Source organism: Ictalurus furcatus, chromosome 22 (assembly GCF_023375685.1).
Source record: "Ictalurus furcatus strain D&B chromosome 22, Billie_1.0, whole genome shotgun sequence".
Taxonomy (NCBI): Eukaryota; Metazoa; Chordata; class Actinopteri; order Siluriformes; family Ictaluridae; genus Ictalurus; species Ictalurus furcatus.
Window position 1 is genome coordinate 4,302,163 of NC_071276.1, and position 16,849 is coordinate 4,319,011.

The 16,849-nt window shown below is 41.6% G+C and overlaps 1 protein-coding gene across 1 annotated transcript; it reads left to right on the forward strand.

The window, feature by feature from the left end:
• The first annotated feature begins 4,642 nt into the window (after positions 1-4,642).
• LOC128599035 (annexin A1) lies at positions 4,643-13,522 on the forward strand. The gene is made up of 13 exons (XM_053610365.1): positions 4,643-4,758; positions 5,288-5,358; positions 6,372-6,456; positions 6,730-6,824; positions 7,735-7,848; positions 7,983-8,073; positions 8,508-8,587; positions 8,684-8,740; positions 8,821-8,914; positions 11,237-11,332; positions 11,986-12,044; positions 12,159-12,281; positions 13,333-13,522. Exons 2-13 carry the CDS (start codon positions 5,299-5,301, stop codon positions 13,390-13,392), a joined length of 1,014 nt encoding a protein of 337 aa, XP_053466340.1. The 5' UTR covers positions 4,643-4,758; positions 5,288-5,298; the 3' UTR covers positions 13,393-13,522.
• The last annotated feature ends 3,327 nt before the right edge of the window (positions 13,523-16,849 follow it).

A 16,849-nucleotide genomic window follows, 5' to 3' on the forward strand; every position in this document is an offset into this window, starting at 1 on the left:
TTTCTCGCTCATAGCAAAGAACTAAGAGTTAAGAGAAATAAAAAGGCTGTAAGGCTGATGGAGGACTGAAGGACATAATCTGAGATTCCTTGTCTCTAACAGTAAGCTAGCTACCTAACAAGAGAATCCTTTTGTTTATTATTTTGGCCTTGGCCCACACTGAAGGTATGTCTGGTGGTTGGCTCTTTCTATAGTTTTATATCTATAACTGTGTGTTACAATATACCACAACTTTTTAACACAAACCTGGTTGTGTTATTCCTGGCTCCCTCATTTTTAAAGGTCAATTCCATTGAATCCCGAGCTGGTTACTCTGTGGGGCCTAACCTAGACTGGGCCATAACATGCCTGTTACACCTTCTGGCCTAGTCGGCAGCGTGGTAAATGCCATCGTCGACAGGTTTTGTAGGCAAAACAGCAAACGGCGGCGTTCAGACAGTTCCTTCCTCGTCATGTCAGAACCCAGGCCAGTACAAATGTGAGGAAGGTACAGAAGGCGAGTGTGGCGGCCTGCCAAAGAAGAAGTGTTCCTAATGTGCTGCGGAGGGAGGTATTGGGGTCAAGAGGTTGTTAGGGCAGTTAGCCCCCAGTGTTACTGTGTACCCCGCAACCCCCCTCCCGGTCAATGTTGTCCCAATTCAGAGCCTGTTCAGAGGCGTACTCGCCACAGTAGTCAGCACAGCCGTTATTTCCTGGTCTGCAAAAAAGAAGGGAGTAAGCGAACTGTACTCTTCGGACATACAGGTTCAAGATGTTGCCACTCAAACTTATTGTTCCACAGATTCAGTTTGAGGATTGGTTTGTGACGATTGATAAAAGACGCATATTTCCACATAGAAATAAAGAATTAACTGAGGGCCTCGATTGGAGGTGACGCATATCAATATCGAGTTCTTCCCTTTGGTCTAGCTTTATCCCCTTGCACCTTCAGGAAGTGCATGGATACTGCCCTGGCTCCATTGCGACTCCAGGGCATCCGTGCACTAAACTATCTGGACAACTGGTTAATTCTTGTATGTTCCAAGGAGTTGGTGATTCAACATGGAGATGTTGTAAGGAGCTTGGGGCTCAGGTTGAATCTCAAGAAAAGTATGCTTTCTCCATTTCAGATGATGACTTTTCTAAGGGTTATATGGGATCCAAATACAATGAGGGCATGTCTATCTCCAACACGCGTAGGATCAATCCTATCAACGTTGAGCAAGATAAAAGCATCCCCTTTAGTCTCTACGAGAGACTGTTGTGGCTTACCCTAAACCTAACCCTGGACAGCAGCAGCCAAAGCCCATACCATTGGGCCTATTGCACATGAGACCGTTTCAGTGGTGGCTGAAAAGTCAGGGGTTTCATCCAAGGATGAAACCCATGAGAGTAATCAGCGTCTCACAGCGATGCCTATGTGCTCTGAAAACTTGGAGGTGTCCCCGGTTTCTAGCTTCGTGGGGCATCTCCTTATCACAAGACAGTAATGACAGAGGCCTCCCTCACGAACTAGGGCACGGTCTTAGACGGCCGTCCAGCTCACGGTCTCTGGAGCGGCACTCATCTAGAGAGGCAAATAAATAAACTAGAAATGTGGGCCATATTCCTAGCACTGAAATTCTTTCTTCCTCAGTGAGAGGTCACCAAGTGTTATTTATGACAGACAATACAGCGGTGGTCTCATATAGCAACCACCAGGGAGAGTTATGTTCATGCCCCCTATTCAGGCAGGCTTAACTAAGTCTTCTCTGGGTAGAGGGAAAGTTTTTGTCAGTGAGTGCAATGTACATTCTGATCAACCGGGGATTGGGGGATCCATCCACAAGTGGTGGAGCCGTATGGTGAAGGTTTGGCTGAGCAGAAGTGGATGTGTTCGCCTCCAAGGAGACAATACGCTGCCTGCTGTGGTTCACCCTCACTCCTCCTGTAGAATTAGTACTGGACGCCATGGTACACACGTGGCCAAGGTCATGGCTGTATGCCTTTCCTCTGATCGCCCTGCTCCCACATGTTCACCAAGTCCATCTACATCGGCTGCTAGTAGTACCTTATTGGCCAGCTGGAATATGGTTCTCGGAGATAATATCTCTGCTGGACGGCACTCCCTGGGAAATTCCTGTTTGCAAGGATATATTGTCTCAAGCCAGAGTGTTGAGTTAGCATCCTCGGGTGGAACTATGGAACTGTGGGTCTGGACCCTGAGGAGCACCAGTTCATAGATTCCGGTCTCTCAAGTGAGGTTGTGGAGACCATGTTAAATGCTAGAGCACCATCCACGAGAAAATTGTATGCACTCAAGTGGCAACTTTTTGTGTCATGGTGGGAGGAACATCAGTTAGACCCAGTAAACTGCACAGTAGCTACAGTGCTGGAGTTCTTACAGGAACTTTTCTCAGCAGGGTTGGCTCCTTCTACAAATAGGGTCTACATGGCTGCCATTTTGGCCAGCCACACCCCATTGATGGAGCCTCTGTGGGACAACATCCTCTAACATTGAGGTTTATGCATAGTGTCTGATGGCTGAGGCCTATCTGCAGACCACACATACCTTCCTGGGAACTTTCTGTGGTTCTGGAAGGTCTGTCAGGCACCCCATTTGAGCCCTTAGAGTTAGCCCCTGAGAAGCTTATGACTCTAAAGGGAGCTCTTTTGCTGGACCTGACATCTCTCAAGCAAGTAGGAGATCTGCAAGCTCTCTCTGTTGCCCCTTCCTGCCTCGACTTTGCCCCTGGTTTAGCCAAGGCCTTCCTAAATCCAAGGCCAGATTATATTCTTAAAGTGCCTATGTCTGCTGCCCAGCCGGTAGTGTTGCAGGCTTTCTGCCCTCCTCTGTTCCTTACACCAGAACAAGAAACATTGCACCTACTGTGTTCAGCAAGGGCTCTTTGTACGTACATCCATTGCTCTGGCCAGTGGCATAAGTTGGAGCAGTTGCTGGTCTGCTTTGGCAGTGACAGTAGAGGTGATGTGTCAAAGCAACGCATCTCTAATTGGATAGTGGAAGCAATCTCTATAGCTTATGAGGCACGTGGTCTCACTACGCCTATGGGCATAAGGGCTCATTTCACTTGGGGGGCCGCCTCCTCGAAGGCTTTATCCAAAGAGGTACCCTTACACGATGTGTGTGCTTTGGCAGGATGGTCTATGCTGCACACATTCATTAGGTATTACAGTTTGGACATGGATTCCACCCCAGGCTTGATGGTCCTTCAGTGACCCTCAGGCACAGACCTTTTTGGACAGACCATATCCTTAGTATGACAGCGTGGGTATACTCGTTCCCATAGCGTTAAGCTCACGCAACGTTGAGTTCCCTTTGAAAGGGAACGTCTGGGTTATGCATATAACCCTGTTCCCTGAGAAGGGAATGAGACATTGCATAGCTTTGTCATACTGGGGTATGTTTGTAAATTGTGTCTTCGCTTCAGACAAGGAGAAGCTGATGACGTGGTTTACAGGTGCAGTTTATAGTCACACAATGCACGAAATGCCACATCAGCTGACTGACGCAAGCCTATACCTTGGCGTGACTTCAGATACCGGGTGCGCGCAAAGATGCTCCAACAGTGTTAAGCTCACGCAATATCTCGTTCCCTTTTCAAGGAACAGGGTTACATGCATAACCCGGATGTTATGTTTGGAAAAAGGAAAACACTGCATTGCAGTATAAGAACCTTATACCATCTGTAAAATATGCTGGTGGTAGTATCATGCCTTGGGCCTGTTTTGCTGTATCTGGGCCAGGACAACTTGCCATCATTGATGGAACAATGAATTCAGAATTATACCAACTAAATTCTAAAGGAAAATGTCAGGACATCTGTCCATGATCTGAATTTGAAGAGAAAGTGGGTAAAGCAGGAAGACAAGGACCCTAAGCACACAAGCCAAAGAATGGTTAAAGAAGAATGAAGTTAATGTTTTGGAATGGCCAAGCCAAAGTGCTGACCTTAATCCAGTAGAAATGTGGAAGGATCTGAAGTGTTTACCAGGCTGCACTTACGTACACTGGCACTGGGGGCACCGTTGGCAGAAGTTTGGCACCTTGGCCATTGGAGGAAAAGGGGATTGCTCCCATAACGCAGAATACATTTACAGTATGTATGCATTCATATTTTTTTTTTCATGCTTCTATGGTCATAATTACTCACATCCTAATGTTAAGACATCCACATAAGCATGCACAACAACTGAATATCAGTGAATGCAAGCAACTGCTCAACTGAACCCAGGAAAAGAAGTCATCTCTCATTAGAGATATCTCTAATTACCTTTGTGCATGTGTGACTGACATTTATGATGTCATTAAATATATCAAATGGAATTTTGACTAGTCAAAATGTATTTATAGATATCTCCAATCAGATTTCTTACTAGTCAAATTATAATTAAAGATATCTCTAATTATCATTCTGACTAGTCAAATTATAATTATGACACGTCAAAATACAACTGCCATCTAAAATATCACTATGGATAGTCAATCCAAAGTTTTATATGCTAATTCCGCTTGTATTCAGTATTTGAATACAATCGGTTGCCCCATGACACGCGTCACTTCCGCTTTCTCCAATTCCTATGTCTATGGGAGTGTCGCAACTCTCTCTCTCTCAACGGCTCTGGCTTGCTGATAGATAGCCACGCCCACAAGGACACAGAAATCCAAGCAACCTAAAAACTCGCCACACCTGTTACGTCAGACTCTGGATATAATAAACCTTGGGCGTGTTCAGAGCGCTTTCCGCGTCTTCACCGTCTGTTAGAGCGAGGGTCTCGGTAAGTGTAGAGTTGAAACGGTTCCAGTGGTTTTATTTTATTTCTTTATTTTTAAAGACTGTACTTTTTTGTACTTCTTAATCTATGGAGTGATGTTGGAAAACTAACTGCAAAATTTCCCCCAGTGCATGCTGCTCAATGATTAAAATAAATAAATAAAATTTTTTAAAAGGTCTACATATATACTACTGTAATATAGCTTATACCTTGCGGCATAATATATTCAAAACTAGGTTACATATGTATGATATATATATCTATCATAGTTAGTAAAAATAAAGTTTTGTTTTTCTTTTCTTTTTTTTTAAACTTTGTGTGCACATGCATGAGAAGTGAGTCATCTGTATCGTGCTTAACTGCATGACCGTGGTTTCAATCACTTTTGTCCAAGTGAACTTTTTTAAAAAGTTAATAATGCTGTTTAACAGCTGATTTAAAAAAAAAGTATTATTATTATTATTATTATTATTATTATTATTATTCTGTGATTTAAAGACTTGGCACTTAATCAGAATTTTATTTCTTGCAGATCCATCCAACATGGCTTTCCTCAGCGAGTTTCTTAAGCAGACTGTGTATGTGGGTGTGACTGATGATGTTGTAAGTTTCCATAAGAGTTTCTGAAGGAATGAGTGAAAAACCAACTCCTTTTTTTCTTCATCAGAGAAAGGAGGGGAAGAGAGAGAGAGAGAGAGAGAGAGAAAATGAACAACAAAGGGGGGGGGGAGGAGGAAGGAGTGTATGAGTCAAAATGAACAAGTGAGAGAGAAAGGGATGGAGGGGAGGGGGGAGGAGTATATGAGTCAAAATGAACAAGTGAGAGAGAAAGGGATGGAGGGGAGGGGGGAGGAGTATATGAGTCAAAATGATCAAGAGAGAGAAGGGGAGGGGAAAAAGGGAAGGAAAAGGGAGGGAGGGAGGGGAAGGAAGGAGTGTATGAGTCAGATGTGGCCATGTCTTCTCTGCCCTCTGGATTAAATCACCTCTTTTGGAAGAAAAGGAAATGGTTTTAACTGTTTAACTGCTAATCTGAAGCTGTAGATTTACTTTATTTTAGCTTATGAATGCCCCTGTGTGCACATTTCACTTTAGCTTTCAAATTAGTGGCAATTCGGGTGTGGCAATTGCTTGAATGGTGCGTTCATTATTATTCTTAATGTAAATGCACAACTACAAAACAGTAGGCTACAATGACAAACTCGCTTATATTAAACATAGAACTTTTGAAACCAAATCTTCCGCCATCGTCTCGTCAGTCAGCTCTCCTCACTTTCCTCACGTGATGAAGGATATCTGACTCCTGCTGGTCTGTGCTGCGACTCGGCTCATGCTGAATTGAGGAGATGCATTCAGTTTTTAATTGTAGTGTCCGTTCTCGAAATGAACAAAATTATTTTTATTACTATAAAAAAGCAAAACACTGGGGGCGGTGCCACGGTGGGTAAGTGACGTAATCGGTGTGCAGCCCGAACACTGTAACACCGGCTATCGCAGCAAGCCTAGTGTCAAACTTTAAATTAAACGCTTGTCACTATCACTTTAAGATTATGGATGTTTTGTAAGGTAGGTTATTGTGTGTAGAAATTTTAACAAATTGTTGTGTTTGTGTATAGGGTTGTCAGGGGACTGTAACCCCTTTCCCTCAGTTTAACCCAGCCGGAGATGCAGCCTTTCTGGACCAAGCCATCAAGACGAAGGGTAACACACCCTTTTCACACAAACTCATGATCAAACAGATCAAATTGACATGTGTAACAACAAACACTTTCATCTGCACTGAATCATGACCCAAATACTCTGACTCATGAAATAAATAAATAAACTGTAGATAGTTTATAGACTGCACAACCCATGCTGTAGGATGTAGGTATTGTATTAATCATGCAGGCTACACTGTTGATGCTATTATTTTTCTGTGTGGGTTGTTGAATTATACTGTAAGTGTTCTGACCTGTAGTTTGTTGCTCTCAGGTGTAGACGAGGACACCATCATCAATGTTCTTGTGAAGAGGACCAACGATCAGAGGCAGCAGATCAAAGCTGCGTATCAGAAGGCCACTGGCAAGGTGAAATCTCTAAAACTTTTCAGGAAAACACTTGTGCACTCAATCACCAAAGCAGGTACAAAAAAAAAAAAAAAATCAGATGGTAGTTTTATATTAAGATGTTGGTATGTTTCAGTTGAACTGGAATGAAATCTTCGAAACATTTAAGGATAAACAGACTTTAAAAATGCTAGAACTTCACTTGTGGTTAAGCTACATTGGGCATGGGGGGCAAATCCTGTAGTTCTCAGTACTACATAATAGAAACTATCGACATTTTGAAGGGTTTTGCCAGGCTGACACTTCTCACTAGAGCTGTACAACTCTCTTCCCTGAGAGCTGATAAAGTGAGAGTCTAACTCGCACAAGAAAAGAAATAACATTCACTTGCTTATTATTTCATCCAAAGCGCTTAATAAATGTTGACTTAATAAAGGCAGTAAGCTCTCCCACACCCACGCCCAGGCTAACTTTTATTCACCGTCAAACCACACCTAAACGGATCTAAAGCTTTCTGTTGCCAGAGACCCATTTAACTGTAAAATAAATTCCACTGACCACCTCAGTACGGATTTATTTTAATGAACATTATTTTGATTTTTCAAATAGTATTTTGTGGAGCTATAAAGCTTTACTACTGAACTTTCCACTGATCGACCACATTAGGTTTGAGTTGATTTTGGTGCTTTGACCCCTCAATATTATAATCATAATGTGGGTTGTGATTCCCACCACTATAACAAAATATATATATATATATATATATATATATATATTATAACAAAAAAACGTATGCATTGACCCAACCACGAGGCATAAATATCACTAAAGAGTGAATGTTTGTATACTGATCGAGATAACGTATATGTATATGCCTATTTTTTTGGAATTGACTAAAACTGGTGAAAAACGTTGCCCCTTTTGTGCGCAGCCCCTCGATGTTGCTCTGAAGGCAGCACTGAAAGGTGAGCTGGAGGATGTCGTTCTGGCTTTGCTCAGGACTCCTGCTCAGTATGATGCCCAGCAGCTCAAACTGGCCATGAAGGTAATACACTGAATCCTTGGTGTGAGTGTTTTGAGGTGTTTTTACTCTGTTCTGTAGTTTCCCAGTTCTCTACTCCAGTACACCTGATGCAGTTATGAGGATGTCTTGATCTCTAGTGCTTGCTCACATTCTAGGGCTTGGGTACAGAGGAGGACACCTTGATTGAGATTTTGGCCTCCAGAACCAATAAGGAGATCAGAGACATCAAACATGCCTACAAGGAGGGTAAGCTTGACTTTTTATTTATGGAACATTGATATAACATTGTTGTATGGTAGTTTAAGCTTCTCCTCTGTGTTGAGGTTCTTAAATGATAGGATTTCATGTGGTTTTGATGGGTTACAGTGCGAGCACCACATCGACCTATTCCTGATGGTTAAAGTGTCTACCATAATGCACTAGTAAACATGTTGATGTTAAGCAAAGCTGCTGAATCTAGTTTATTGCGTCAGTTAATAACCTGGAAAGGACTGACCCAAAGTCATCTGACTCTGCATTCCACCACTGTGTCTGATATTTTTTTTTCAAATTTAATTTATTTATTTGCTAAATGTTAGCTAGCTAGCTAACAGTGCTTTCTACAGTGGCTTACTCGGGCATGGACTATCTGACTTATAATATGAATGAGCAACCTATGAGCAAAATGTTCTCTTCTATAGAATTCAAGAAGGAGCTGGAGGCCGACATTAAGTCTGACACGAGCGGACACTTCAGGGATTGCCTTCTGGCTCTCTGCAAGGTAGGTTTATAACTAAACACAATGTTTGGGTGAAGGGAATAGTGGGGGGATTTGTGTAAACATCTGAACCTCTACATCATTTTGCTCATCCTACAGGCTACCAGAAGTGAGGACGGTACTGTGCAAGCAGATCTGGCAGACAAAGATGCCAGGGTAAGGAGATGTGTGTGCAGGCACTTTGTGTTTATGCTTTTATATTGGCTTGCTTATGTACAATGTGTGCAATTCTCTAGGATCTCTATGAGGCCGGAGAGAAGAGGAAAGGCACCGACTGCTCTGTGTTCATCAACATCCTGACCAGCAGGAGCGCTCCTCAACTCAGAAAAGGTACCATCCTTGGTGGAATAACTGATGTCATGGGGAAAATGCTGTGAACACTAAACGCATGTAATTGTACATGTACATGAATATTGTCTGCCAGCATTCTGATGAAAAATGGCTGTAGCTGTATGTAGCTTTTTAAGCCAACTAGGTAAACATAATTTAAATAATGTACATGTAACATGCTAGCCTCCATGGCAGAATTGCAAAACCAGAGTGAAATTCACCAAAGGCACCAAGGATCTCTGCTACTTCATTCCATGCTTAGTTTTTCTTTGTAATGTCTATGTACATGTACAGTATCTCACAAAAGTGAGTACACCACTCACATTTTTGTAAATATTTGATTATATCTTTTCATGTGACAACACTGAAGAAATGACACCTTGCTACAATGTAAAGTAGTGAGTGTACAGCTTGTGTAACAGTGTAAATTTGCTGTCCCGTCAAAATAACTCAACACACAGCCATCGATGTCTAAACCGCTGGCAACAAAAGTGAGTACACCCCTAAGTGAAAATGTCCAAATTGGGCCCAAAGGGTCTATTTTGTGTGGACACCATTAATTTTCCTGCACTGCCTTAACCCTCTTGGGCATGGAGTTCACCAGAGCTTCACAGGTTGCCACTGGAGTCCTCTTCCACTCCTCCATGACATCACGGAGCTGGTGGATGTTAGAGACCTTGTGCTCCTCCACCTTCCGTTTGAGGATGCCCCACAGATGCTCAATAGGGTTTAGTCCATCTCCTTCACCCTCAGCTACTTTAGCAAGGCAGTGGTCGTCTTGGAGGTGTGTTTGGGGTCGTTATCATGCTGGAATACTGCCCTGCGGCCCAGTCTCCGAAGGGAGGGGATCATGCTGTGCTTCAGTATGTCACAGTACATGTTGGCATTCATGGTTCCCTCAATGAACTGTAGCTCCCCAGTGCTGGCAGCACTCATGCAGCCCCAGACCATGACACTCCCACCACCATGCTTGACTGTAGGCAAGACACACTTGTCTTTGTACTCCTCACCTGGTTGCCATCACACACGCTTGACACCATCTGAACCAAATAAGTTTATCTTGGTCTCATCAGACCACAGGACATGGTTCCAGTAATCCATGTCCTTAGTCTGCTTGTCTTCAGCAAACTGTTTGCGGGCTTTCTTGTGCATCATCAGAAGAGGCTTCCTTCTGGGACGACAGCCATGCAGACCAATTTGATGCAGTGTGCGGCATATGGTCTGAGCACTGACAGGCTGACCCCCCCCCCCCTTCAACCTCTGTAGCAATGCTGGCAGCACTCATGCGTCTATTTCCCAAAGACAACCTCTGGATATGATGCTGAGCGCGTGCACTCAACTTCTTTGGTCGACCATGGCGAGGCCTGTTCTGAGTGGAACCTGTCCTGTTAAACCGCTGTATGGTCTTGGCCACCATCCTGCAGCTCAGTGTCAGGGTCTTGGCAATCTTCTTATAGCCTAGGCCATCTTTATGTAGAGCAACAATTCTTTTTTCCAGATCCTCAGAGAGTTCTTTGCCATGAGGTGCCATGTTGAACTTCCAGTGACCAGTATGAGGGAGTGTGAGAGCGATGACACCAAATTTAACACACCTGCTCCCCATTCACACCTGAGACCTTGTAACACTAACAAGTCACATGACACTGGGGAGGGAAAATGGCTAATTGGGCCCAATTTGGACATTTTCACTTAGGGGTGTACTCACTTTTGTTGCCAGTGGTTTAGACATTAATGGCTGTGTGAGTTATTTTGAGGGGACAGCAAATTTACACTGTTACACAAGCTGTACACTCACTACTTTACATTGTAGCAAAGTGTCATTTCTTCAGTGTTGTCACATGAAAAGATATAATCAAATAATTACAAAAATGTGAGGGGTGTACTCACTTTTGTGAGATACTGTATATGACAGGATAAGATGAGTCAAACAGGAAATGGGGACTAATTGCAGGTAGGAGCTAAAGTTGTGATGTGAGGAACTGAAGAAATGTCGGACCATCCAAGCCATGGTATTGGTCTGAGGAATAATTGTTGTTTGGGTTTGTTTCTTTACCATGTCGTACCTATTTCTTATTCGAATGAATCTAGTGATTGTGGTGTTTCAGTGGCATCTTGAAACTTGATTGCAATGTGACTGCTTAATTTATACAACAGTAGCTCGTAGGCTTGGAACTGCTGAGCTACACCGGTCCTCCAGATTGGAGTCCTGCAGTCCAGGACTAAGCTTTGTCTTTTCCTCTTTTTTTTTTTTTGTTTAAATGTTTTTATTTATTTTTACATAAAAGCTTGTCTCAGTTTGTGTCTCATTGCTTTGCCTTCCAGTGTTTGAATGCTATTCCAAGTACAGCAAAGTGGATTTGGCCAAAGCAATCGACCTGGAGCTGAATGGAGACGTTGAAAACCTTTTGGTTGCTGTTGGTAAGATATTCACACTTGTGCTTTCATTCTGTACTGATTTCTGGGAAATATTTAGGGTTGGATTGTGGAAAAATAATACAACAACTCTGAAGGATGAGGTTCCGTCTCAGCTGGCTGAGCAAGTTAGTCACAAGTTTGGATAAAACTTTGTTCAAAAGCATTAATGGAACACAATTACACCTTTCTGCTGTGTTTTAAAGTTTATTTGAGGTTTTGTTTCCCATTTCCGTCCCTTGATTGCCACTCCCTGACACGCCTGTTAGCTCTCAGTTGCAAAAATATGGCAAGAATGATGTGTTGGAACGTACAACCGGCCATAAAGTGTTTGTTGTGCATCAGGACAAAAAAAAAAAATCCCCAAAACAGATCTTGTCAATTTCACACCAATGAAGATTCAAGATCAACAGGTTTTTTTTTCCATATATCAATAATGAAGAAGAAATAAAGAAATATTCTGCAAATTGGATATTGATTTATAGAGTCTAGAATATTCGTGTAGATACGAATTGTTGATTACTTTGTTGGCCATTGATTATAATGTCCTAAGCTCGTATTTATTGAGGAAAATCTGTTCCCAGATCAACATGCCGATGCTTTGTAAATAGCACCCCACCTTTATGAGGGAATCATTTTTCCTTTTTTGTCTCTGCTAGTCAAATGTGCTGGAAGCAAACCTGCTTACTTCGCTGAAAAACTCAACCTGGCAATGAAGGTAAATACGTTTTGGGTTTTTATATCTACTCCACTCCCCTGAGCATGGGGTGTGTAGTCTATACGCTAATGAACAATTGCAGAGCTAAATGTATCTTGTATGACTTGCTTATAGGGCTCCGGCTACAGAGGGAAGATCCTGACCCGCATCATGGTGAGCCGCTCGGAGATCGACCTGGTGCAGATCAAGAATGAATACAAGAAGAAATACGGCAAGACTCTCTACAAGGACATTCTGGTAGGTTCTGATAAAGTAATGTCTGTCTAAATCACTCGAATTGCTATAAGGCAAATAAATAGAAGTGCTGATAAATAATAGGTTTGTCATTACTGTTTAAAGAAGCCTGCATACTAAATAGTCCCTGTGTTTAAAATAAAAGCCAGGTCTGATGCTTTTGTATTTGCATGCTCCACAACAAATCTTGGCCAGCTTTTTATGAACTTTTGTTCTCCAGTCCAACCACGAACATCCATTTTGAAACAAATAAATCTGACCAACTTTACTGTTGCTTATCTTTTAGCTAGCAGCAGTACTCTAGTGTTTTGGTTAAGTCATATTTGTGTTCCTCAATTTCCCAGAAGTTAAAAGGAACTAGCAAACAGTGCTGTAGTTGTGTTTTGGCTGTTATTTGGTGAGCAGTGCCAAACGTTATAACTGAAAAGTGCCTGGAATGTGCCTGTGATGCCTGCCAAGGGTCCCTTTATGTTAAAATGCAGCTTAATGAGACTGGTACCTCTGGAGGCTGCGACTAGAAAGACGGGTAGCTTTGGAATGGAACATGGTTATAGTATGCCAGAAAAATAGAGCACAGCTGTTTCTCCAAAAGGCTCTGTACAATAAATTTGTGAACAAACTTGTAAACAAGGCAATTGGATATTGTGCAAGAAAGTGGGGAGGGTACCAGTTAAAATGGACCATGAATAAGTGCTACTACTACTAGTAGCAATACATACACAACCATGTTAAAGAATGTGGTTTTTCTTTGTCCTGTGGCTTTCATATCTGGCCACCTACTCCCACCCAGCATAATAGTAAAAAACCACCCACAACTTTTTGGTTTGACCCTATGGAATCCCATTCTTGATGCACACCTCTAATATGGTGTATTTAATATTGTGGTATGAGGACAAGGCCAATAACTATCTTAACCTCTTCATAATACAGTAATTTTCCATTTTCATCATTTTTTGGGTAAAATTCACTTAACATTAGAAGCAGTTGCATCCAAGTTGTACACTATGCTGAGATTTTTTCGTTGTTCTGATTATGCGTTCTGTCCTTTTTTTAGGACGACACCAAGGGCGACTACGAGAAGATCCTGCTGGGGTTGTGTGGAAGTGATCAGTAATCTGCAGTGCATTTCTGTTCATCATGAAGATATATATATTTTTTTTTTTTATACTGCCAAGTAAAATGGGATGAATTGTGATGTCATGAAGTGCATTTGTGATTAAAGAACGAAATTTCTTTAAGTGCCATTGCTGTGTGTCTGGTGAGTTTGCTTGGTAATGGTAAATGTTCTCTACTTACATAGTGCTTTTTTAACCTTGGTGGTTCCAAACCGCTGTTTCACTGGCTTTCATTCACCCATTCTCACACACGCACACAATGGTAGCAGAGCTGCCATGCAAGGTGCTAGCTTGCCATTGGGGGGAAACTCGGGGGTTTAGTGTCTTGCCCAAGGACACTTCGGCATGTGGAGTCATGTGGGCCAGGAATCAAACTGCCGATCCTATGATTTGGGGGGAAATGGCTTCAGTAACCCACAAATAGCTATTTAAATGGGAAAACAGTGGGCGTAGTGGTATGTGGTGTGAATGGGTGTGGTGCTTTTGATGCTTGGCTACACTTAGTGTGAACATCAGAATGCAGGCACCACCCTGATGTTCGACTGTTCTTGGCACGCCATGAAAGATTGTGAACAGAGATGTGGCCTTGGAAACAAAGCTCTCTTTTTGTTTGTTTTTTTTGTTTGTCCCACCCCCCCGCCCCCTCCTGTCTGACCCTACTGATCAAGTCTGTTCAGTCCCTTTGTGTGTGGAGTAATGGAACAGCTGAAGAAAGACTGAGTTAGGCAATAAGGTAACATTGTGGCTAAAATATTTGGCAAGTACAGCATACAAGGTACTGAGAAATACACCTCAGGAACTCCTTTCATACTACATGGGTATATGACCCAACACACACACACACACACACACTATTACAAACATTTATATCATAGTGCTGTTGAAGTCTTAAATCTGAACAGGTCACATCACTCAATCATTGATACTTTTCTTATAATGGCACACCCCCCCACCCCCAAGTGTTTTCCTTGTGCAACATAGAAGGTAATCTATAATGTTACAAGCACCAATACTGAAGTGCAGAAGTTGTAGTAGGAATATTGTCTATTGCATAGTGACATATTGCACCTCATAAATAATTCCACAACGTTTCTTAAATTCTGTCCGTATAATTGTTTTGCCATTAGCCAGTGGCAGAGGCAGCTAATACCATGTTATTGAATTATTGAGTTATTGAACTGAACACTCTGCAATCTACCTTAATAATTTTCTTTAAATGATACTTATTTCATAAAGTAAGTATATTTTAAAATATTTCTAGTATTTATGTAATGCTTGTACAGTTATGTGAAGAAGAATTTTGCTGTACAGTCTGTTCTGAGTGCATACTACTATTAAAGTCCTGAAACGTAAGTTGTATTTGTCTGTGACAAACCTGTTTCTGAATGATAATGTGAGAATATCTGTACATCAGCTGAAACTGTGTAGAAGTTGGGTGATGCAACAGGACAACGACCCAAAACACTGGCGCAAGTCCACAACAGGATGGCTTCAGAAAAACAAAATTCGCCTTTTGGAGTGGCCAAGTCAGAGCCCAGACCTCAACCCAATAGAGATGCTATGGAATGACTTAAAGAGAGCCATACACATGACACGTCCAAAGAATACGACAGAGCTAAAGCAATTCTGCCAGGAAGAATGGGCTAAAATTCCTCCTGAATGATGTGCAGGTCTGATCCACAAGCTACAGGAAGCGCCTGGTTAAGGTTATTGCTGCCTGTGGGGGTCAACCAGTTATTAATTCTCAGGGTTCACTCAATTTTTCCACTGCCATTTTGAATGTTGAATGAGTGTGTTCAATAAAGACAGGAGAGATCAGAATTTTTTTTGTGTTATTATTTTAGACACATTATATTTGTCAATACCCTTGACTTAGATGAAGATCAGATCACATTTTATGACAAATTTATGCAGAAAACCATGAAATTCCAAAAGGTTCACATACTTTTTCTTGCCACTGTACAATATATGGTTAAAAGAAACGATTCATTTGCCTTGCAATGAAATTCAGTTAAACAGTCAAGGAAGCATTTGTCAACCTTTTTTTTTTTTTTTGTCAACGTGATGTTTCCATGACAGCTTCAAGTCCAACCGCATTCCATGAAACCTAACCAGCACCATTGTTTGTTTGATCTTCTTCTTGTCTTCTGTAATGTAGTTATTAGAAAATCTATCAGTCCTGCTCGTATAAGTCTTTTTAGTGTTTAACAATTTCCCTTAATCCAGTCAAGTACTTTCCTTTCATTTAAATAGACTGGGCACTGTAACAGTACATGCTAGACTGTCCTCTGTTTGGTGATTTAAGCCACAATGCCCTATATAGAGTTATGTTATTAATGTATCTTCTTTCCTAATGATCTTTCCAGCTCTCGTTTGCTTTTGGGTCTTATGGCACTCCAAGGAAGCTGACAAATACAGTTGTGGTTCATAAGTTTACATATACCTTGCAGAATCTGCAAATTGTTAATAATTAAAAAATAATAATAAGAAGAAGGATGTTAAAAATTGCATTTTGCATTTATAAGTGCCCATTTAGATTAATACGTGGTAAATCAACATCCAGGCAAGATATAATTTCTACAAAATTTCAGAAACTTCTCAGAATACAGAAAATAATCATATAGTTGAGGTCATAAGTTTACATTCACCTTGCAAAATCTGCAAAATATAAAAAAAAGTTAAAAAAAGACGAATCATTAAAATTAGCATTTTAGTCTTGCCCTGAATAAGCAGTAGATAGCGGATGTTTACATATAGTCCACAAGACACAATAATAACTGAATTTACACAAATGAACCAGTTCAAAAGTTTACATATTGATTCTTAATACTGTATGTCGTTACCTGGATGATCAACGACTGTGTTTCAGAAAAATCCTCCAGGTCCTGCACATTCTTTTCTTTTCCAGCATCTTCTAAATATTTGACTCCTTTCCAACAGCAACTACACTGTGTGATGTTTTCATCATCTTTTCATACTGAGGACGACTGAGGGACTTGCATACAATTATTACAAAAGGTGCAAACGTTCAGTGATGCTCGGGGGTGGGGGTGGGTTTGAACAGGATGATCAGTGTAAATTGTTATTTTGTTTAAATACCCCCCCCCCCCCCCCCACACACACACACATTTAGTACTGCCCTTCAGAAGCTACATAATATATTTACATTTTCCCCAGAAGACAAAATAATAACAATTTACAAAGTAATTCTACTGCAGTCACTGTTATCATGTAACGGTGAGAAAAAAATAAAATGACATCTTGCAACTGAATTTGTATCAAAGAAAGTTAGAGACATCTATCCAAGGTGTTCACAGGTACAGTACACCACTGCTTGGTTGCTACAATGACGTGTAAGACGTCCAATCAGGGCACGGCGTTTCATAACGAACTAACATCCAATCGTAGCGCAGGAGGCGGGTCTTATCCGAACATGGGCGGAGAAAAGGAAGGAAA